Source organism: Danio rerio, chromosome 2, assembly GCF_049306965.1.
Source record: "Danio rerio strain Tuebingen ecotype United States chromosome 2, GRCz12tu, whole genome shotgun sequence".
NCBI lineage: Eukaryota > Metazoa > Chordata > Actinopteri > Cypriniformes > Danionidae > Danio > Danio rerio.
The window spans coordinates 48,714,501-48,738,553 of NC_133177.1; the positions used below are offsets into that span (position 1 = coordinate 48,714,501).

General features: G+C 35.7%; 2 protein-coding genes across 3 annotated transcripts in view; one reads left to right on the forward strand and one right to left on the reverse strand.

The window, feature by feature from the left end:
- The window catches only part of nlrp1 (NLR family pyrin domain containing 1), a 28,707-nt gene extending 24,615 nt beyond the window's left edge, over positions 1–4,092 (forward strand). The window contains exon 13 of one of the 2 annotated variants that reach the window (XM_009298808.5): positions 27–4,092. In XM_009298808.5, the coding sequence (XP_009297083.2) occupies positions 27–1,233 (1,207 nt within the window). In that variant the 3' untranslated portion in view covers positions 1,234–4,092. 2 annotated transcript variants of the gene reach the window in all.
- A 643-nt stretch (positions 4,093–4,735) lies between these two features.
- gpsm2 (G protein signaling modulator 2) lies at positions 4,736–24,018 on the reverse strand (the record flags this gene model as incomplete). Its single annotated transcript, NM_200438.1, is given in 14 exon segments — positions 4,736–5,592; positions 5,883–6,121; positions 6,217–6,385; positions 7,267–7,440; positions 7,623–7,705; positions 9,973–10,102; positions 10,188–10,296; positions 10,403–10,558; positions 12,232–12,347; positions 13,154–13,277; positions 13,369–13,508; positions 16,042–16,177; positions 16,466–16,687; positions 23,893–24,018. Coding segments are annotated over 13 exon segments (1,947 nt in total).
- Positions 24,019–24,053: the final 35 nt, after the last annotated feature.

Consider the following 24,053-nt stretch of genomic DNA (forward strand, 5'->3'; position numbering starts at 1 on the left):
TCGTTCATCCTTAATGTGTTTCGCAGGCTGAGCATCTGTAACCCTGGATCTTCTGCACTCAATATTCATTGTCAGTCCTGTGTCGACGTTGCTGATTCAGATCAGTGGGTTCAGGTGGAGCCGTCAGTCTGTAGAGGTGAAGGAGGCACAGAGTTCAGGATCAGCACTCCGGCGGGTCGATTCCAGTGCAGCAGGACCAGAATGCGATGGGTTTGTGATGGAGATGTCACACTCCACTACCGGGCAGTGGATGGACATTTCCTCAACGCAGAGCTGGAGAGGCTTCAGTGTGAGCGAGTCGCTCCTGTGCTGGATGTGAATGTGATCTCAGGGAAACTGGAGGAGGCTCATCTGCCTCATTACATGTGTTTAGCAGAGTCAGACCCTGCACTCACCAACGCCGTCAAGCTCCTCAGTGTTGAAGATGAGGGAATATCCTTGGAGTCTGTGGAGTTGACTCGCTTTCATGCTAAAATCCTCCAACCAATGTTTTCTCCTAAGACAGTGCTTGTGAAACTAGGCATACCAGTGAAAGTGCACTGTGATCTACTTATCTTCATGACACATACTTGCCCCATCATTCTCAATGTGTATTTTTTCCCATCCGATTCACTTGTTAAAGAAAATATTAAAACAGAGGAAAAATCAAGTCACCAAATCAAGTGTTCAAAACCTGAAGCCCTACTGCAGATGAAGAAACAACACAGCCTTGAGGTTCCTGATGCTGTTGTTCAACCTAAGGCAATCAAATTAAGAGGTAACATGGAGCCAAACTTCTTTCAGGTCAAACAACCAGTGGTCAATGACATCACTATGATCCTCAGCCGAGTGGATGATCAGAAATCAGTATGGACAGGAACAATTTGGAAAGAACTGATCGATATAAAACTAAACAAAACAGAGTCGGACTTGTTTCAGTCTGGACAAAAACACAAGACATCACAGCCTGCTCGCAGCTTTGACAAAGCTCAGTTTTTTGATACACATTGGTGTAATCTTATTAAAAGTGTTAAAAATGTGAACGCCGTTGCAGACAAACTGCTTCAGGAACAAATCATTCATGATGAATTATATTCTGAAATCACACATCCCAATTCAATCAGTGAGGACAGCATGAGAAAGATCTGCGTCATAGTGAGGAAAGGTAGCGCCGCTGTCAAAGAGATCTTCATCTCTATTCTTCTGCAAGAAAATCCCAATCTTTTAAATCATCTGCCTTCATCTGACTCCTAATCTGTTTCTTGTGAGGATTCTATATGTAGTATTTTACACAAATGATGAAATGACAAGGAAACTACAAGTGATCAGATCTTACATCTTATGCTGCAGCTTTTGGAGAATACTATTTTCAGATTTCTCACTGTTAGCCTTTCAGTGACTAAAACGCTGAATTTCTATGACCTATATTGAATGGAAACACAAGGCGCTATTATGCCCTGCAGAATATATATTCGAATTTAAATTTAATAGCCCTAACAGATAATTTACCTTAGATTTATAAAACAAATGAATCAGAAACAAGAGTGTCTGACACTCAGGGCATACTCACACTAGGCACGATTGTTTTGAGGCCCATGATTTTATAGTTTACAAAGTTAAGATGCAAATAAATAAACAGCAAGTAATTTAATACCCTGCTATATTTGCTATTAGTAATATCATACACACATAACCACAATTTGTTATGTCATTAAAGATAACTGTGTTTATATAAAATCTATAAATGAGGAGGACTTTTCTCCTCCCTAGGTCTGACTGCAGACACAGTAGACAGCAGTGCAGCACGTCTCTTTCTCTATCTATTTCAATCATTAGCCCTGCCGGTAATCCGGAGGATTTTAAACCTGTGCGAACACCGCAGCACAGATATAGGCGATGTGTCTGAATGGTAGCGGAGTCAACTGATAAAAGACAAAGTCCGCCATTCTCCAGTTATCGTAAAGCTCTCCTGACAAAAATCGCTCGTTGCAAAACCAACAGCTTTGCTGTATCGGCTCCCGACAGCATCGTGCTGTGCACTCACAGTGTCTCACAGCTTGGCAGGTCTGTCTGGTCTTTGGAAAGTATGTGCAGGGTAGTGTCTGGATGGTTTGATGACATTAATTTTAAAAGAGACAAAAACTTACTTACATATTCGGATATTCCTATGCTTACAAAAACAGCTATTAGTAATGACAAGAAACCTAAAAGACAACAGAATCACCTTCGACAGAGTTCGAAGAGGACAAAAATGACCCACTGAAGTCGATCAATTTTCTGCTAACCATAAAGGAAGAAATGGCCCAGATGACACTTCTGACCAACTATTATGATCAGAAACAGAAAGAGGCCTGGGAGTGTTAGCTTCAGAAAAAGATATTCTTTGCCGACTAGGAGCTACACTGAAAAATGAGTTGCATGCAGAACTGTTGCAAACAATTTGTTTGTGTTGAATTTAAACAAACAAATTAAGTTTAGTAATGTTCAACTTAATTTGTGTGTTTAAATTCAGCCCAAATAAATTGTTTACCACCTCTTAACATAAAGAAATTGAGTAAATCCAAGGAATCATCTTTGAATAATTTTTTTCAGTGTATAACCTTGGAGGACAAGACTTTTGGTAGACTGCCTGAATGTTGATGTAATAGAAGAAATTATTTGCTATGTTTGTATTCAGATTAGGGTTGGGCCAATAGACGATGCCATCGTCCATCGCCGATGGCCAATAGACAACATAATGCTGAGCCGACATCGCAGATTCTCCGCCCTGCCCCCGTCGCAAACCCGCTCGCGAAAAATACACTCAGGCCCCTTTACACTAATACATCTTAGTGTTAAAATGGCATTTTAGAATGAACATGATCCACATCCACACCGTTTCACCTAGCATTTCTGAACAGCCCTCTATCCATTGAAAATGCACATCACATGACCACACACATACAGCCACACGCTGCCATGTGCTCCTCTGAGCTCCAGAGAGCAGTGCACATCGGACAGGTTATCAAGGATGTACCGCTGGATTGCATCTCACTACAGTTGTTAAACGTGATATTCAGACATCCCATCGGGACTCATAATGGCTGCAAACGAGTGATATTCTCCTGGAAATCGTGTGTCTCTCTCCTGGTCCTCAAATAAGTCGCGCACCCTTCTGCTTAAACTGACTTCTGTATACTCAATGACTTAGGCTCTTTATCCTCAACGGAGGATCAAGTAAAGGATTTTGTTTTGTTATTGTAAATGTTTTTTTTTCTTTTTCACTGGATTTATTTTACTAGTAAAAGTATATTTTATGATTTTTTTCCACTGGAGTGGACATTGGCTTTTTTTGCAGAACCCATCAAGATACCTTGTGTGGTAAGGTATGAATCTGATTTATTCCTTAAACAACATTACAATATAAGGTCCTAAACAAAACTCTAGCTAAGAAATATAGCCAAGAGAGGATCAATTAAGGTATTAAAAAGGCATCCAGTACAGCAGCCATGGTTAATAAAGAAGCAGGGTTTTCTCATAGGATAAGAAAACTCAGCTATAAATAATGAGAAACCAACACGTCATCTCTGTACAGGCAGATCAACGATGCCGATTTTGAAGCCACCCAAAAGATTATTTTAAACCCGGAAGATGAACTTAGATGACAAAGCTCAAAATTATCCTGTTTTCCCCACATATAAAGCTGACAGGTGCTAATGTTATCTTAAATAATGCACAACACTCACAAATCTGTAAAAAAGAAAAAAGAAGAAAAAGTACAAGCGTTTTTGAACCTTTAATAAACTATGACAGTTCGAGTTAATTGAAAAGTAAGAATTATTAAATCCTTATAAAAAAATATTCCCTTAAAAGTGACATCTGGTCTTCAGTTTAGCGCTCAGGCACACTTTGTACTCACACTACACACATATCGTGCCAAAGCCCAACTCTGGCACACCTCTTCCAAATGGAACAGGGCCAGCCAACTGAACCTTGTCTGGGCCCAATTCAGAGCACTCAAACTTGTTAAACTAACTGGGAAATGAGGGTCAAACATGCCCCGGCACAGGTTAGATAGCCTAGTGTGAGTACACTCTCAGTCTTTAAAGTCATTTTGTAGACTAGGCTCGAATTTACATTTTTCTGGCATGTTATATTAGGAAGTACAGCTTATCAAACTTGGGGACTGCCACTAGCTTCGTTTCCAACCACCTATTTTTTTATGAGCATTTTGGATATGCGGATTAAAAATATTGGTACAAAGAAAACACGTTTACCGAACAAATTCCAGTATGCACATTAAAAAAGGTGATCATGTGATGATAAATATGAATGGACGAACCAGTAGGCTAAGCACACTGTAAAACATCTGAAATGTTGTTTCAGTCATTCTAAAAAGCCTTAACCGTTTCAGTATTAGTGTTATTATATCATTAATTATCTCCAGAGTTGTCAAGAGCATCTGTGCTTTGCGTCTCACGCCTTTAAACATCACCACTCGTTCATTATGTGTCGACATTGTCTTCTGAGGCGCAAGTCATTTATTAAATAAGGAAAAGATTCACGCAGCTTCTCTTATTGCAGCACATCCTGTTTTTACTGTTGATATTTGGCACCAGTTAATCAGGAAGTGACGATTTTGTTCTTTTTGACTCGTTGGATGGAAACGCTGCTTTATTCACACATCTGTTATGTGAAATTCCAGTTTTGTGCATAAAGTTAATTAAAACAGTCTCTGACATCCCATGAATAGGACAAAAAACAAAAACACAAGTCCTTGACCTTTAGTGTCTGGAATGGACATTTTAATATCCCATGATATTTCATGACTAATTTTTGAAAATAAGGAACATTTAAATGATCTGCCTGCCTGTGAAAAACATTCTGTTTACTGTGCTTACATCTTGTCTAATAAAGCATTTGAAAAACTAAATGTGAAATGTTTGTGTACAGGTTTTATTGCTATACAGCTGTAGTGAATCTTCCAATTGGACACTAAGTTTAACCACTTCTTTTATAAACTAAACGTGATAATACAAAAAAGACAAAGTTATTTGTCACAAATACAAATCTAATATTAAGTATAAGGCAACTACCAACAATAAAAATGTTAAATAAATACAATCAAACCTGCAGTTTTGCATCAAAAGATACATTTGTATGAATTACTGTAGTGATCATAACCAAAGCAATTCATGCCGAGCTAAAACATCCTTTAAAACCATTATAAATGCAAAATGTACAAAGAGCGTCAATCCAAATCAAAATTAAAAGTGTTATTTACATAAAAACCTCTCCCCCCTCCCAGAGTTGATTAGTAAAAGTGTAAATAATACGCCCTTCATAGTCATGTAGCAGACAGGACAGTTCAGACTGAGGGCATGTTACGTGATCTTCACTGTTTTACTAGAGTGAGGTCTGTAATGTGCATCAAAGAGAGCTCATTTCTTGATACGGAGCTCAGAAGAATAAGTGCATGCTTGATCAGCGGCAGGAGGGAAGCGTGACTCTCTGCTCATCCATCCTCTTGGCCTGTGAGCGCATGATGAGGCTGAAGAAGTCTTCATCTGGGACGGTGGGGCCACGAGTGGAGGGCGGAGGAGGGGCACACCTCTGATCTTCAAGGCGGGACCCCTGAGAGAGACCAGAAAAAAATAGATAATGAGATAAATGGTGTAAAAGAACAAAATGACTTCTGACGGATAGTGATTGAAAAATTGAGCCTTTTGAACTTTGAAACACCAAGAGTGCTTTAACACTAGCACTTTTGGTCCGCACTGAGGTTGGATTGATACTAGCGTACGGTGCGTTTAGCTAGTGTGAAGTTATAGTTTCGGGTGAACTAAGCTTTAATCAGTGACTGTTTGTCTACACTTATTTTTTCTCATTTTGTGTTTGGTTCTACGTGTTTATTCACATCATACCTGACACTTGACGAGCATGTCAAAGAACTGGTCGTCGGGTTCGGTGGCGTCTGTGCTGGCCATGACCTGGCTGAGGATCATCTGTCTGTTGTTGGTGCTGCTGTGTTCATTCAGGGTGCGTAGGCCAGGCAAACTGTTCCCCGTTCCTGCCCTCTGCTCATCCAGCCTCCTGCCCTGAGCATTCGCCAGCAATCTGAGAAACGGCTCCTGACCTGGACTTGCAGCTGACTCTGAGAATGCTAGGTAGACAACAAAACATCAGGCATGTAGGTTGATTTAAAAAGCCACTTGATTGTTGAATTAAGGAAAACACTGTGAAAGAAGAGAAACTAACATTTCCTGATGGTTCTGGGTGGGGTGGTGGGTGGAGAAGCGATGGAGTTAACAGACAGATGGCTCTTGCTATCTTGTATGGCACAGCGCTGGTCATCCATCCGGTTGCTCTGAAATCGACTCAGCAAGTCAAAGAAGCCCTCGTCTCCTAACATGTCTGTACTTCCATGCTGAGGGTAAACAAAGTCAAAGGTTTAAGAAAAATGCTACATAATGAATACATTTATAGTGCATAATTCATACAAAAATATCACTGCTACACAAGATTATTCTACTGAAAATATAATGGTGTTTCTAAAACTAATTAGATTATAAAAAAGTAGGACTGGAGAATGAAGATTTTGAAGCTCAGAGTCATTTTTACATTTCTTTGGGGCTCTGTGCACAGTGAGCATGACTTTGTCAAAACATTTTTCACATGACAGAACAGAAATGTTATTTTTTGCTCCAGATAGCATCACCCCAATGATCAGGCAAGTTTTTGGAGGTTTGTCATCATCAAATTGCAGTGATATTAGATATCTTGGTTTCATTTTTGATTAAGCTCTGTGTTTTAATAGCCATGTTAAATCTGTTGTTCGAACATGTTTTTTTCCACCTGAGGAACATCGCAAAAACATAATGCTAGATCTGTTTGAGATCAATTCAATTCAATAAATACAATACTTCCCTTTTAAGACAGAGATCATAATCATTACTGCATGGTTTTGTATTATTTTCCCTTTTTTTTTTTACACTAACGATGCATGACAATTTTTTAGAACAATAAACACGAAAAATAAAAATAAAAGATGTATACGAAATTTCAGACAGTGTAAAAAGACGGTCAATTTGCGAAGAGTGGTTTGGATATTAAATTAAGGTCATGCAGTCTGTGTTAATTTGTTTGGATTAATTTTAAATCAATTTGAACTTAAACTTGCTCTACAAGATTAGGCATTCCAACTAATGAAGTAAATACAGTATTTATTGACCAGGCTTTCTTTGTTCTTTATTATTATGTACTATCAATAAGTACTTTATCTTTGTACATTGCGTGTGGTTTTATTACTTTGCTTTGAGGAGTGTCCCGTGTGTTGCTGGTATCCTGCAGGATTTTACTGGAGCTGCTCTGCAGTTTGTGCTTCTTTCCTCGGAAACGATTTACAAAAGATAGCTTTGAAGATGACTTGGCTAGTGAGGATTTGGACTGCTTGAAGAGGATGTCACTTGTCCACTTCTGACCCTGCAGGATAGAAATGAAATTATGTTTTACAATTCTTCATACACTAAGCACATTAAATGTCTTTTTCCTCCCAGTCTTATAAAAATGACGAATATAAACACAGCTACTGATACATACAGTTAAACATATTACAGATTTAAGAGTAGGAGGCAGATTGGAGCTCAACGTTTAGCTAAACTCACATTGGCGTTGATCTTGTCAGGAGTGAGTTTCAGCAGCTCAAGGTTCTCCATACTGTGTCGTCGGCTCATCCTGGGTCTGGCTCCTGAAAAAAACAACAACAAACTGCTTTAAAACTGTTGAAGACAAGTGAGGTTTACCAAGGGAGATTAGCTGACTATTACATCATGCACCGCTGACAGAAAGATTTACTGTGTTCTTCACTATACAAATTTCGTAAGTGAATACATAAATGTTAGAAAGTAAGAAGTGATTGAGCCATTTGCACAAATATTTAAAATAAACTTTAACACCAGAGGGCATATACCACAAACAAATGGAGTGAAGCACTGTTGACTAAAATATTCAATTTGCAACAAAATTTGATGTTGGACAATAAATGTCATATACAGTCATACGCTGGACTTTTAGAATTTTACTCTGTAAACCTGATGCGATCTGGCGGCACTTTTTTTAGCCATTATGCTCCAAAAGTTTGGAACTGTCTCCCTCTTGTAGTGAAAGAATCCCCTAGTATTCATGTTTTTAAAAAGCGTGTTAAGACACATCTTTTTAAAATTGTATATGAATACACAAGCTTTTAAGTTGTATGCATTTTATCTATATTGTTGTAGGTTTATGTGTGTATGTATGGTGTGTGCTTGCATATATAAGGACTATTGTGTGCGTGATCATGTGGATATATGCTTATATTTTATGTACATGAATGCTTTAATCTGAGTATATGTGACAAGTTTATGTGGTCTATTTTAATGCTTTTTTGTTGTTGTTTGTGAGGCACTTTGAGTTGCATGTATGTTGGAAAAGTGCTATACAAATAAAATTTATTATTATTATTATTATTATTATTATTATATTAATTACTATATTATATATACATTTACATCTACAAGTAAATATTTGTACAATATAATATTTTATTCATATTCTTTTCGGCTTATTCCCTTTATTCATCAGGGGTCGTCACAACAGAATGAACCACCAACTTATCCAGCATATTTTATGTTTTACGCGGCAGATGCATGAAGAACATGCAAACTCCACACAGAAATGCCAACTGACCCAGCCGGGGCTCAAAGCAGCGACCTTCTTGCTGTGAGGCGATTGTGCTACCCACTACACCACAGTGACGCCTAATATTTATAATATTTTTAAAGTGAAAAAAAGAAAAAAACATTGTAGTCATCAAAATCGTTTAGTGAATTTAACTTCTGCTTTTAAAGGCATTACTTTTGTTTTAAGATTGTCTTATTAAAATGTTACAATGTCATAATGATTTTAAACCATTCTGCACATATCACATAGCATAGCCTGCAAGGATATGTTCTCATAGCTTTAAATATGAACATTGTCTCACTGGCAAGTGGACAGATAGAGATGCATAGAAAATAAAGATACTTACTTGAACAACAATTCAGCCAAAAAAAGCAAGATATATACATTTTGTATTGCCATATTTATAACTAAGAGAATCGCTCCTACTTCATATTAGGTGGCTGTAAGCACTAAGTACTTACATCAAAAAATAAGTACCGCTAGATGGAGCCACTAACTCGGTTTAGTGCTCTTGCATCAAAAGAATATATTTTTCCTGTAATTTAGAAGACTTTATTTCAACGTGATAAATAAACTACTAGTCAGTCAACAATTCGAACTGTACAAAAAAATAACATTCATCGCTAAAAAAAAGTGTTTATCACATTCACTTGCCTCTCTTCAGCATAGTCCTGTTTTTTTTTTATAGTTTTAATTAATTATAAATATAATTTTGGAAATTTGTACTAGCTTATCATCTACACTTTCAGGTATTAAATTCGAGGTTCCTGGCTGTAGAACTAAATATATGACTAAAGAACAGATGATTTGCAGAGGATAATAACAAATGTGCATCCTGGCTTTATTTAAAATGTTCATAGAGCGCGCATGGTCGGGACATGCAATTGTGAGAGCGGAAAAAGTGCACAGCCGCACGCATTTAAAAATTCATGATCAGCGGCTTCCTCATATGCGCACATTATAGGACTACACAATATCAATATGTTATATACACAAAAGCCTAGGTGAGTCTACAAGACGTGCAGAATGAAGCAGTTACTGCTCCTTTTTATAGATAATAATAAACACTGAAGGGGGAAACCATCAGGTTGTCTGCTTTGATGATGATGAACCTCTCAAAAAAACCTTTGGATTTGTGCAAACCACAGGGGTCACCTAATTGAGCTCGAAGAATACAGAAATCTGCATTTTTACGGAAGTATCACATCCCTGAGTAATTTAGGCTGCCTAAAATAACGTGGGTCCAGAGAATCTGTACAAAAAATTCTAAGACAACTTCTGTAGAGAGTGCCCTACCATGCAGGTTGTAGTCGATCTCTTTATTCTCCGACAGAACTGAATTGTTTGTGCTGTAACTGATGCCGAGCACCATCTGAAGATCTGAGACGTTCATGCGAGCAGTCAACTCACCGCTACGATCTCCGGTCTGCACAATAAAACACAATATAATTCAACACAGTCACTCAAAATTCCTAATGTTACTCAACTAGTGGGTTCTTAGCTGCACGTACCTCTTTTGAGATTTCCAAGTGTTTCTCTGCGAAGTGCATAGCTTGGTCATGATTGCCTAATGCTGTATGTGCATTCCCTAAACTCCAGCAGGCCCTGCCTTCACCGATTCTGCAGGAAACACATTCTCCATATTATTGTGAATGCCATTACACTCCATTTTCATTATCTGCAATTAACACTTAAATATTGTACAAATACGATTGTGTGAGAGCACCTGTCATTGAGGTCCTGAGCGATGATGAGATGTTTGAGATGGTAGTCTATGGCTCTCTCGAAGTCCTGCATTAGTGTGTATGTGTTACCCAGACTGTAGCAGGCCTGAGCCTCCACCGCCAGATCCTTCAGCTGTCGGGCTATCTGTAGAGCTCTCCTGCACTCACAACACAATCACTGTCAGGCACATGACCGCATAAGTCTGGAGGAAATAATGCATCACAAATTCCTGATTGAACTGCACCGGGAAAAAAATATGTTTTTAATATGTGCATGTGTATTGAAATCATTCATTTATTTTTAGTTTCTTTATTAACGAGGGCTCGCCACAGCAAAATGAACCGCCAAATTAATCATTATAAGTTTTACCCAGCGGATGCTCTTCCAGCTACAACCCAGTACTGGGAAACACTTTTACACTCTCACATGCACATACATACACTACAGCCAATTTAATGTAATCAATTCACCAATAGCGCATGTCTTTAGAATGTGGTGGAAACCGGAGCACCAGGAGGAAACCCACACCAACATGCGGAGAACATACAAACTCCACACAAAAATGCCAACTGACCCAGCCGGGACTCGAAACAGCAACCTTCTTGCTATGAGGTGACAGTGCTAACCACTAAGCCACCTGTCACCTGTATTGATATCAGTCATGTAATAAAATATCTTATCCATTTAGAAGTCAAATAATGAAATTTGTTCATACTAGTAAAATCTGCTACTAAAAAAGATAAATAAACAATAATTAAGAGACTACTTGAGAATTCTCAGTTTCTCTGGATTAACAAGGTATAGTGAGTAAAACATTAGTATTAATTTTACTCATTTTCCCAATAAAAAAAGACAACAGGTCAGAGTAATAAACATTTTCCTCACTCTTTAAGTTAACACACTGGAGCTTGACATTTAACATTAAGACTAAACATTTCTAAAAGTGTAGGTTTTTTTTTTTTTTGTAGTTTAAAAGCCCTAAATGATGGTATTTTTATTTAAGATTGGGAAGAAATGTAAAACCAAAAGCGACATTTTAATCAAAAACATAACTACAAAATGTAAATCTATTGAAATTAAGAATTTTCAAGAGGTCCATAAATGTTCCATAGCTTTATATACTAAATGTGTTTCTTGGTGTATGCTTTGTGACAGAATGGACCAGAGAAACATTCAAACAGAGGTTACATTAAATTAAACAAACAAACATACATTTGATTTTATGACATAAATACCAATAATACCAAGAAAAGATTTTAAACACACCTGCAACTTTAACTATGAACAGGTTAGTAAAACTATCATTTTGATCTTTACTTTCTTACAACTAAATGGCAGAGAAAAAAAATGGAAATCAAAAAATAACTCAACATCGAATAATACCCGGTTTTCATATCATAGCTTTTAAAGTTCAATTACAGCATTAGAATGTTGCAATTCAGGTTTTGGTTTTCTACTTACAATTTAAAATCGAATTAAAATGATAATAATTTATGGTATAGTTCACCCAAAACAAAGTACTCCAAGTACTAAAACACTCACCTTTTTACTGCTGAACAATGCAGAAAATTGAAGCTAATGAGCTGATTAAAATATCTTCTTTTGTGTTCATCGGAAAAAAAGAAACTCAACAGGTTTGGAACCAGTAGACGATGAGTAAATGAGTTGAGTTTCCAAATTTGGGTGACCTACCCCTATTAAGACTCTATTATGCCATTTACAATTTTTTTTCTGACTTTCACGACCTTTAAATCATATTGAATTTAAAACTGCTCAAGTACATCTCAAAACAAATTCCAAATTAAACCCCAATCTAAACGTGTGATATACCTGTAATGTTCTGCAGCCCTTTCAAACTCCCCAAGAAATATGCAAGCATTTCCCAGGTTGCAGTAGGCTCTTCTCTCTGCAGACCGGTCACCAAACTCTTTAGCGATAAGCAGACGCTGAAAGACAAATATGACACACAATGCAGTGTGAGAGGTTTTGCATAGCTATTCTGCCTAACTACACTATCTACTTAAGTAGTGTCAAAGATAAAGAGGAAGAGCCTGCTTACTCGAAATATCACATGCTATGCAAACATGATTAAAGTAGGTATTGGACATGTTTAACATATTAAAGTATATTTATTCTGAAAAAAATACATTGTGCATAATCATTGTGAATAATCATTGTGAATAATCAAAAACATATTTATTGATTTTTTGTTCAAATGGATTGAATATATAACTCCTATTCAACCTAATGGGTTTCTACTATAAAACCTTTAGTTTCATGCCTTTTTATAAATATTTTGTCTGCTCCACCTTTCTTCTGTAAATAGTTTTTCTATAAATTAAAGATACTGTAAAGGGATATATTGCTTTGTTATTATCATAAGGAATTATGTAATTGCTTTTGCTTTTCTTTCTCTGATTTGGGAGTTTAATTTGGAGAGTTTGCTGAAGAAATGTCTAGCAGATGTTGTGAATTGTATCTCAATTAAAAATGTATTAAAAAATTTCAATGCAATTAAAACTTAAATACAAAAATAAAATGGATTGTTGGTGATAAAATGTATGTCGGCCCTATTGAGTGCTTTTATGTGAATATAGAAAAATTAACACCTGTTTTAAATGCTTTAAGACCTACAACACAATATTTTAGTAAATTTAAGACTTTTAAAGGCCTAAAATATTGGTTTCAAAATTTAAGACATTTTAAGACCCCTGCGGACCTGCACCCTGAAATATAACCCAAAACCCCTCACCTGTTCATGAGAGGCCACAGCATCCCTGAAGTTTCCCAGCAGGTAGTAGGTGTTCCCTAGATTTCCATAGGTCCTCCCCTGTGCAGCTCTGTCTCCAAGCTCCTTTACGATACACAAGTTCGCCCTGAGCAATAGGAGAAAGAACAGAGGATGTAAAATCTCCGTATCATACATGCACTCCATGTCCAGTCATGTGACAAGTTGTTCGGACTCACTCATAATACTCAGCGGCTCTTCTAAGTGCTGTCATGATCTCCTCAGGAAAGTCTCCAGGTTCTGCTCCACTCCAGCAGACACTCTTCCCCTTGGCATGGTACACGTTTCCAAAATTGTAAAGTGCTCTGGCCTGCCCAACCTTTAGAAATAAAATACAACAACAAATTAAATAACACAAAGGAACAAACTAACAACTACAAATAAGTCAACCTGGCATGTGAATTCTTGATAAACAGTTGAATTCTATAGTATATTATTCATACTGTGAAAGTTAATGGAAACCAGGGTTATTACACAACATAACTACTTCTCACTATTCTAAAATTGCAGGTTTACTTCAGTTCTAAACTGATTTTATTCTTTAAATGTGACTGATTTTATCATTTAATTTTTAGGGTAATTTAAGTTTTTTTCCCCTGTATTAAGAGTTTGCCTTGAAATCGATTTGGAGGTCCTAAGCAATTCCAGGTATGTGGCCCTAGCATTTTTTTAAAAATAAACTGTATGTTAAAAAGTAGGCGAGGCAGTGGCGCAGTAGGTAGTGCTGTCACCTCACAGCAAGAAGGTCGCTGGTTCGAACTTCGGCTCAGTTGGCGTTTCTGTGTGGAGTTTGTATGTTCACTCTGCCTTCGCGTGGGTTTCCTCCGGGTGCTCCGGTTTCCCCCCACAGTCCAAAGACATGCGGTACAGGTGAATTGGGTAGGCTAAATTGTCCATAGTGTATGAGTGTGTGTGTGTGAATGTTTGTGTGGATGTTTCCCAGAGATGGGTTGCGGCTGGAAGGGCATCCGCTGCGTAAAAACTTGCTGGATAAGTAGGTGGTTCATTCCGCTGTGGCGACCCCAGATTAAAAAAAGGGACTAAGCCAACAAGAAAATTAATGAATGAAAAAAAGTATATACAGTTTAAGTAAGAATTATTAGCCCCTCTTCTAAGTTTTTTTTCTTTTTAAAATATTTCTCAAATTATGTTTATCAGAGCAAGGAAATTTTTACAGTATGTCTGATAATATTTTTTCTTCTGGAGAAAGTCTTATTTGTTTTATTTCGGCTAAAATAAAAGCAGTTTAAAAAAAAAAACATTTTAAGGTCAAAATTATTAGTCCCTTAAAGCTTTTTTTGTTTTTTGTTTACAGAATAAACCATCCTTATACAGTAACTTGCCCAATTACCCTAACCTGCCTAGTTAACCTAATTAACCAAGTCTTTAAAATGTCACTTTAAGCTGTATAGAAGTGTCTTGGAAAATATCTAGTAAAATATTATTTACTGTCATCATGGCAAAGATAAAATAAATCAGTTAATAAAAATGAGTTATTAAAACTATTAGGTTTAGAAATGTGTTGAAAAAAATCTTCTCTTCGTTAAACAGAAATTGGGGGAAAAAAAATAAACAGTGGCGCTCTATACATAATAAGTATATTTAATATTTAAAGAAACCTTTATCTTCCTAATGTAAAATTAAAAGCAATAAATTGACAAATAAAAAAAGAAGTTCAAAAACCATGTACAGCAGGGTTGCCCAAAATCGGTCCTGGAGGGCCGGTGTCCTGCAGATTTTACCTCCAACTTTTCTCAACACACCTGCACAGATGTTTCTAGAAAGCCTGGTAAGAGCTTGATTAGCTAAACCAGGTGTGTCTAATTGAGGTTGGAACTAAACTTTGCAGGACAACGGCCCTCCAGGACCAAGTTTGGCCACCTCGATGTACAGTTAATTAGCCATTTTTTGTAATTAGATTTTTATAGTAATTAAAAAAAATAAAAATCTTCACCATTTTTCATATAAATTGAGTAATTGTTGTTTGTGAATCGGAGGCCATTAAAATCTTAACAGTTATGGACAGATTTTACAACATATGATAGAAAATGTATAAAAGAGCTATATGATTAATATAGGTTTCTTGGCATTGGTCGGGGATCCCAAATTCCTTGGGGCCATAAGCGGCTGCTTACCTCGCTTATTAGTTAGGTCTGCAACTGCTTTCAATTTCAAGTATAAGCTTGCAAAATTGCAGTTTCACAATCAAAACTTTTTTCATCAGAATTTCAGCTTAAATCTCCCAGCTGTTTTTTCCCTTTGAATTTCAAAAACAAGTGCAATTTTTCCCCAATTAAATATCATAAGAAAACTTGTGAAACAAACTTGCAAGGAAAAAAGTCACACGTGTGAGAGGTTATAGCACCCTAGTTTTCTTTAGAAACAAGCTTCCACTGCATCTCACAAAACTTGGCTGTCATCAAGCTCATAAAAAAATCTATTTGTGATTTGATAATTTACTACTACATTTTGTTGCGTAAATGAAGACCTGTAAATTCTGTCATGACATTAATGCAACTATAGGAATATTAGGATTTTAACAATTCATTTACAATTAGATTACATATTAATACAACATTTACCAGATCCTGTCTGCATTATACATTTAGAGACTAGAACTCCTTTGATTTGTTTGTCAGTGTGCAAATTCAATTTTCCAGCTAATTGTGAGAGCTTTCTATGGTGGTACTAATATTATCGTGTGATCAGAATCAAGTGCTAGTGTTGTAGCATTTTCCATTTGCAAATGTCTCTGGATGAAAGCACTAATGAATAATGCTAAATGAACACATGTAAATGTTCTGTGTTCTGTTATGGTAATGTCTATTGTGTACATAAATCAAATCGCTCACCTTGTCACCCAGTTCCCTGGCAATATCTAAATGTCTCTGGCAGCAGACAATCGCTTCATCAAAGCGTCCCAAAACCTTTAATGTGTTCCCCAGATTTCCGCTGGCTTTGGCCTCACCAAGCCGATCACCAGTGGTCCTAAGAATATGATTTATATACAAATGTTATAAAATATTAGCAAACTGAAGCTAGCTAATAGTTATACATTGCTGGAATTATTTGAGTGTAAAATAAGTATCTTATTTATATAATAAAATACATCAAATATTGTAACAATTGTTCCTGAGGATTACTTGATTAATGCAACACTGAACACAACAGCATAATGTACAGTAAAAACCTCTTGTACCACTTTAGATGTGTATAATGTTACTTTGAGTACATTGTTACCAAAGCAAAAAAATAAAAATGTTAGCACGTGCATACCTAGTGAGTGTAAGATCATGGTGGTGGAACTCTAGAGCTTTGCTGTAGTCGTGCAGGTGGAAGTAGGCATTCCCCAGCTGACTGTAGACGGCGCTTAGAACCTGTAGGTCTTCTGTGCCAACCTGTATGGCAGCCTCGAAGTACGAAACACCGGCGCTGTAATCTCCCACCTTACACAGACGCTCTGCCTCCAGAGCCAGATCCAAACAGGACGCCTCCATCCTGCAGGGGGCAGTAAAAATATTAACTCTGAACAGTTGACAATGTTAAAGTTTTTAATCTCTGCATTAACATTATTGGAAATAAACTGAGATGGCAAGGTTATGATATCAGAAAGTAAACTAAAAACACACTCACAGTACAAAGAATCACTGCACTATTTTTGGAGTTAATAAAAACAGGGAAAAACTGACTAGAAATGTGCTGAGATGATGGGATACTTCTTCACTTATTCTGGAAAAGTCTAATCAACATTTTATTTTTGACATTTTAAAACGTGCAGAAATTGACATGAAACTTTAATCTGCTTGTTAAGTTGTGATGTATGAAATACTGTTTCTGGGTCCAAGCCGCTACTTGGAAAATATTCGTTTGATATATATATAAAAATACATTTTGCTAACAAAAATAAATTGAAAATTAAAGTTGAGAAATAAAAATGAACTTTGTAAACAATAATAGAACTGCAATAAAACTAAAATATTTGCAACTGAATTTTTTTTTAAATATATATATATATATATATATATATATATATATATATATATATATATATATATATATATATATATATATATATATATATATATATATATATATATATATATATATATATATATATATATATATATATATATATATAAACAAGGGGGTGGAGTCAAGGGAACTTGGGCATTTACGGCAGGCCTGGACCTACTGGGCTGTAAGACCACCTCGGTGATACTGTGTCTCCAGGTGATGATGTCGCTTAAATAGAGGCAGGTCTGGGCCTGCCGTAAACACCCAAGTTGCCTTGACTCCACCCCCTTGTCTTTGCAATTGACTGGACAGATTTTGTAAGGGCAATGCTATAAAAATGTTTTGCAAATATATTGTTATTTTATTGCAAATATTTTTTTTAAAAATTGTTTTTTTCATGGTTGATTTTTATTTGCAGTTCTTTTTTTGTTTGCTAAGTTCATTTTTATTTCTTAAAATTAAAATTTCCCTTTGCAGTTCTTTATTTTTGTTTGTAAAATTTATTTTTATTTCATAAAAATTTATTTTCGCTTTTTTTTGGAGAGATTTTTTTTGCTCAATACTTTTTTTTTGTTTGCAAAACTTTATTTTATTTTGCAAAATTTATGGCCCTAGAATGACTCAATAAATTATATTCATGGTAATTAATAGCAAGCATTAAAGTCCCCAAAACATTTTGAAAAAGTATTAAATTTATCATCAAATGTTAAACAGGAGAAAAATTTCTTCAACACTCAACTTGATACTACATAACACACGTGGCCTTGAAAAAAATCCAACCACGATCTCACAGCAGATTAATCCTACACATTATAATTGTAACTGGTCCATTAGAGTTAATCAAGGCCTACCTGGTGCCTTCCCGTCTCACACAATCAAAGAAAACTGGACATGTGAAAGGCATCTAAAACTGCTTTGTTGCCTCCTTAAAAAGTCCTCAGAAAGGGTTGTAATCTTCAAAACTAACCGCCCCAAACACACAAACATCCCGCTGAAGCTGCCAATCAACCAAACTCTCCACCAGGAATTACAGCACCACAAACTGCAATGATTTTAAAAAGAACATTCAACAAGGCAGCTATCCATGACACAACGTCACACTGGACGTCTTCGAGGGCAGAGGTTGATGATGGCTTTGTGGAAAAGTGTTGCGCTCATCACTTGCACAGCTAATCTGATTGTGTTTCTGCTTTCCACTGTCATCTGTGATTAGCGTGAACATAGAGAGAGACACTACAGAGATTAGATTCGCTTCTGATGTCATAAAACTCTTCAATGCAGAGCTTTCATCATGTGACAGATTCAGAGTAGCTCTTTTCTCAAATATTAAAAAAAAATGGAATCTATTTGCATTGAAGTGTAACTGTAGTTATACATGTTATATGATAAATTGGCATCAGGTAATTGAAGCAAATTAGGATAAATGTGAAAATCTTAGAGCATTTTAGGGATTTAGTAGGTATACTTTTTTTTAATTATGTATGTATACATATGTTTATCTGGTTCATTCATACGTTTTCGCATAAAGCAAAAAAATGACTGTCAAACAATATGACCATGATTTACAGAAGACCCACTCCAAAATGTAATATACTGCAAGTTTAGTTTATATACCAAAATCCACTTTATGACAGAACAATGGTTTAACAAGTATTTTTTTATATAAATATATGTTGAATAACGATAACATTATTTCATCTATATTTTGACCTTTTTTCCCCAGACATGTTAAATTAGACAATTTATTTGCCTTTAATATGATACAGACGTTTATTTTCTTCAAGCACAGTGGCAACATAGATTTTTGTAGTACACTAAAGAACAATTCATGAGATGGAAGGAATGGCTGCACGATATATCGTTTTAGATAATGCAGTGTGCGAATCAGCAATAGTCACCAAGAGGCCCATGCGATTAATCGAAAACTAATCGCAATCACAATTTGAAACGTTGCGATTAGTTAATCGCAACAGACTGCAATATGAAATGTGTATATTTAAACAAAAATAAAGAATATCATCTGAGGTGAAGTGCTTCAAAATCAGTCCACTATATGCTTCCAAAAATTAAACATGCTAGACGTTCTGTTGTCAATGGTGTCGTGAGGCATCACAGACATGTCGATGGTCATGAACTATCATGAACATTACACGAAAAGAAACGATTAAATCTTGTGTCATGACATCCATTTGTCGTTAACAACTGCCTACGTCAAGGAAACTGTGCCATATTTGTGTGATTTGACTGGGGCTTTATAACTAGACAAAAAAGTGAGGACACTTTCGTTCTGCCCAATAAGAATTGCTTGCGCACCTGAAATATCCCAACAATAAAAAAATAAAACAAACAGGAAAGTGCTGACAAGTGGGATTATGGTGTCTGCTGCTTCAGAAGCATTAATAAATTAATTAATAAAAGAAAAACAGCATTTGTAACATGGACATATTTTGGTTTCAAAGTCACAGACACCAAACAAAACCAGGTAATTTTTAAGGGCTTTCGCAGAATTGTTGCCAAAGATTAGATTATTCAGCAGAAGCTTGAATTAAATTAAAATAAATTTGAAGCTTGGAATAAATCGTAAATCAAATCGCAAAATCCATCAAAAAAAATATATATATTAAAATGATAATAATAAAATTACAATTAGCCCAGCCCTAGCCACATCACAGGATTTCAAGAGATTTTAGATACATTAAAACCATTTGGACACAAGAGATTATTACGTTTTCTGCTTTAACAATTAGATTAGGTTTATAAATAGAAGAAAAAGTCTATAAATTATACAACATTAAAGAAAAATATATAAATTTTATATTTATAAAAACAAGACGCTGTTATTTTACATTTGATTATTGAATTTCTAGATCTCAATACTGTTAGACTAAACCATAGTTTTGTTAAGATCATTTTTATCTTTGTTCTATCGTTTTCATTTGTGCTTTAAATAATATTATTTTGTGTGTTTTTGTATAATTGTGTATAATTTATGCAGATGCATTCCCTCACAAAATCATCATGATCATTGTAAAATTGTGAATTTATCAAAAGTTATTTTTTGAAATTATATCGCAATATATAAATTGCAGAAAAACAAAAAGATCGCAATGTCAGCCCTTCCCCCAATATTGTGCACCCCTAATGGAGCCTTGTGGTGTACACCACTGTGTTAGTCTTGGAGCTGACCTGGACTCAAACTGGCTTTATTGCTTTATAAAGTTAGTAATAAAGTAAAAAAATTCATTATGAGGTGCAGAACAGGCAATCTTCTTAAAAGACTAAAACCATTAATAAACATTGATTAAATGAACACACACCTGGTGCTTCTCACACAAAGAACACAATCTAATTCCACATTTAACCACCTAAAAAACTTTTACAACTTATAAAAATACAGCATTTGTATTTATTTTACTGAATTTTAGGTTTCGCACATGATTTCTATCAAATTTAGTTAAACCTGGTTAGGACATAAAGCTTTTACAAACAATTAGCGGTTTCATTTACAAACCCAATTTTAGATTTATTTTCAGTTATTAAGAGAACTAACTATGTGCAAAATCAAAACACCATGGTTAAGTGACACATACAATGTCCACTTTTGGTGTCTTCGTTGATGTTTTAATACTGAACAACCTCAAAACCCCTAAAAAGTGTATTACGCTAATGGAAAACAAATCAAGTGTTGCGAGCCTACCTGTAGTGGACAAACGTTCGGTTTTCATTCTGCATGCTAACCACTGCACTGCTCACAGCCATCGAAGAGCATTATGAAGAGCTGATCCGAGCCAAGTCCAGAAAGTAATCCATTAGGGAAAAGTTGTGCGTCCCAGAGAAAACAAAATATTGAAAGTTTTTGCCCTTACAAAGTGGTTTTCCGGTGGTGGAATCCAGTGCACAACAGTTGGGGTTTCTCTCAGCTAATATTCACCACAGCAGTGGGTCTTTGAAGTGTGTGTTTGTGTGTGTTGTGCGTTTTGTCCAGGATACTCTTCCGGAGCTCTCTGTGAAGAGAACACAAGATGCCGAGTGTGAAGCCTCATTCTGAGCGTAATGCCATGGCAACACCCACTGAACTGCAGATATATGCATGGGAGGCAGATATTAAGAGTGTGTATGTGTGTTTGTCGGTGTAAGTGAAAACAAAAGTCAAGGGGGCCCAACAAGAACCAAGGAAGCAATTGGGATCAGCCCATAAACACAGTTGATTATCTGCAATGCATGCCAAAGCATAAAAGAAAACGCAATCAAGCTGGTGACATGAAAGAAGTTTTGTTCACCCTTCTCTTATAAAGCCCCAAAGATGCAAAAGAGTCATAACAAGGGAATAAAAAAACAAGATTTCACAATGTAATAGTGACTATCAGTCATTTTCAAACATATTGCACCCTTGTGACATTTGGAAAGCTGATTTGTCATTGCAGAGCTAATCTAGAAATAAGATAATCAGCTTGGTGAACTATAGAGCCATGTCCAATGAACCATTTACTCTACTGCAACTGTTTATAGAAAGACACAATTTTGCATTATTTAGAATATTGATGTTTCAGTTTTGTTGTTGAGGTCTATCATTATATTTTGTGCATTGTATAAGCAATAAAAATTTGGTATCAAATGAAAGCAGCAACATATTTTTATTCCATATTCACATTCGAGAGTACTATTTGGTCTTATCACCTGGTTGTTGAGTGGTTTTTGAGAAGAGGCCTTTGAATTTAAAAATAAACGCAAGCTTGTAGTTGGCAGTGAAAGAAGTTTGGAATACATCAACAGAAAGACGTCTCTAATTTTCACCAAAAGATGAAGATATGATATTTGACAATGACCAGAAGAACATGCATTTACAAAATAAATTATTTAGTTCAGATTAAAATACATTTTAATACATTATATTACTTTACCTAGGATTGTGCAATTAATCAAAAGTCAGTTTTGATTTCGGCTTTCAACGATAATACATATATATATATATATATATATATATATATATATATATATATATATATATATATATTTTTTTTTTTTTTTTTTTTTCTTTTTTCTATTACACTTTAAATAATTGTGATTACAATTATGACCAAAATAATCAAAATGATGACTTTTCCCATAATCAGGCAGCCCTGACTTTATCTCAACATAATAGTTCATTTCTGAGAAAACTGAGTACAAAAGTAGGTCAGGAATAGTCAGGTTCCAAAAGTGAAATGTTAATTTTCTACATTGGAAAACTGATTGTCATAACCTGTAATCCATTAAAGTCAAAACTGCTGTCAGCTACTTGGTTGTTGATGGTTTGTGGTATTAGTAAAATAATCAGGTTTATTTACAATCATGAAGAGAAACTACACTAACCATAAATCTACAAAAAAATATCAGAGGGTTTAAGAACAAACATTTAGCTCCAGTCTAATTCTGTGAAGCATTGTGAACGATAATAGTCAGTCTTGCTATCTTTAAAATTAATATTTTACATTTACATTTTTTTATAATAATTAATATATAAAAAACATTTGCTGAAAATTTTACATCATTTAATAGAAACATTTGATTTCAGGCAAATTTTAACGACAACAACAACAACAACATTTTGCATTAAATTTAAATGGACAATCTCAAAACTATCCCCAACATTCTCCCTCTCTTCTCAAATAGGATATCGGGCCAAATCAAAGGTTACCATGCGCCAACTTTGGCCCACAGGCCCTACTTTAAGGCAACTCACATTTTAATCATCCAGACAAATTATATGATAAACAACAATAATCCCTAAAGCAATACAACGTCACTTACAAAACTTTGTGTGTCATAATTCTGAGGTCAAGAAGCATCTCTGTTTGGCTCTCGGTGCATCTCAAAGCTTTAGCTTGACAAGATGAGACATGAATAGAGTTTAACAAGAAGACATACACAAGCTGTACCTTCCATGACACACAGGAAGTGTATGACTTCATCATCGTGATCACAAATACATGACTGTGACTTCACAGCAGTTCCCAGCTGGTTACCCTTTAAGATCCCTTATACACAGAAGTATTGCAAGCACTTCGTAATAAATTTTTGCCAAATTCAACATAGTTTCCCAGTAGACTGTTCCAAGAGGACATGCATGTTAGTCACAGAACAATTCGAGTAAGAATGCTGCCATTGACGAATGTTTACAAGCAAAAATTATACTGTATGTAAACAAACCTAAATTTCTGGAAAAACTACTGTAACGTGTCGTACCGCCAAAGTCACCAAGCCAAACCTTATTCACAAAACGACTTACACCCATTTTTCGCTCCCAAACCAAACAGTAAAAGAAAGCCCTGGATTAAGCAAGAACAATATGTATTTAGTTCGTAAAGAATGTATAATGACATGAAAACACCACCAACCTCAAAATGGGGGTAACACACGTACAAACCTAAACCAAACGACAGAGGAAAAGCAGTTAACGATACAAATGTTACAATAGAGCTATTAGCATAATTCAAAAATATCAATTGTTGGATTTTTAAACTAACAAGTTACAACGTTAAAACAACACAGTATAAGTTTTAATATTGATTATATCACTACAATGATTATACGTGCTCGCTCAACTTAAAATGTTTATATTTTATGAGTTGATATGACGTTAATCACTTGCTATGTTAGCGCGTACAGCTCTGTCTTAACGGACGATACGGGCCAAACTTCAGTCATACCTCCTTCGACTCCCCACGGATCCTGCTATCGGTTTCGTCGCTTACATCCAACAGGGTCCAAACAAAAATCAATTACATCCAAACATGTCGTAAAAGCCGATGTATTAGATGAGTTAGCTTCGAAATAAATACAGTTTGTCTCATCGAAGCGGTTAAGAGTC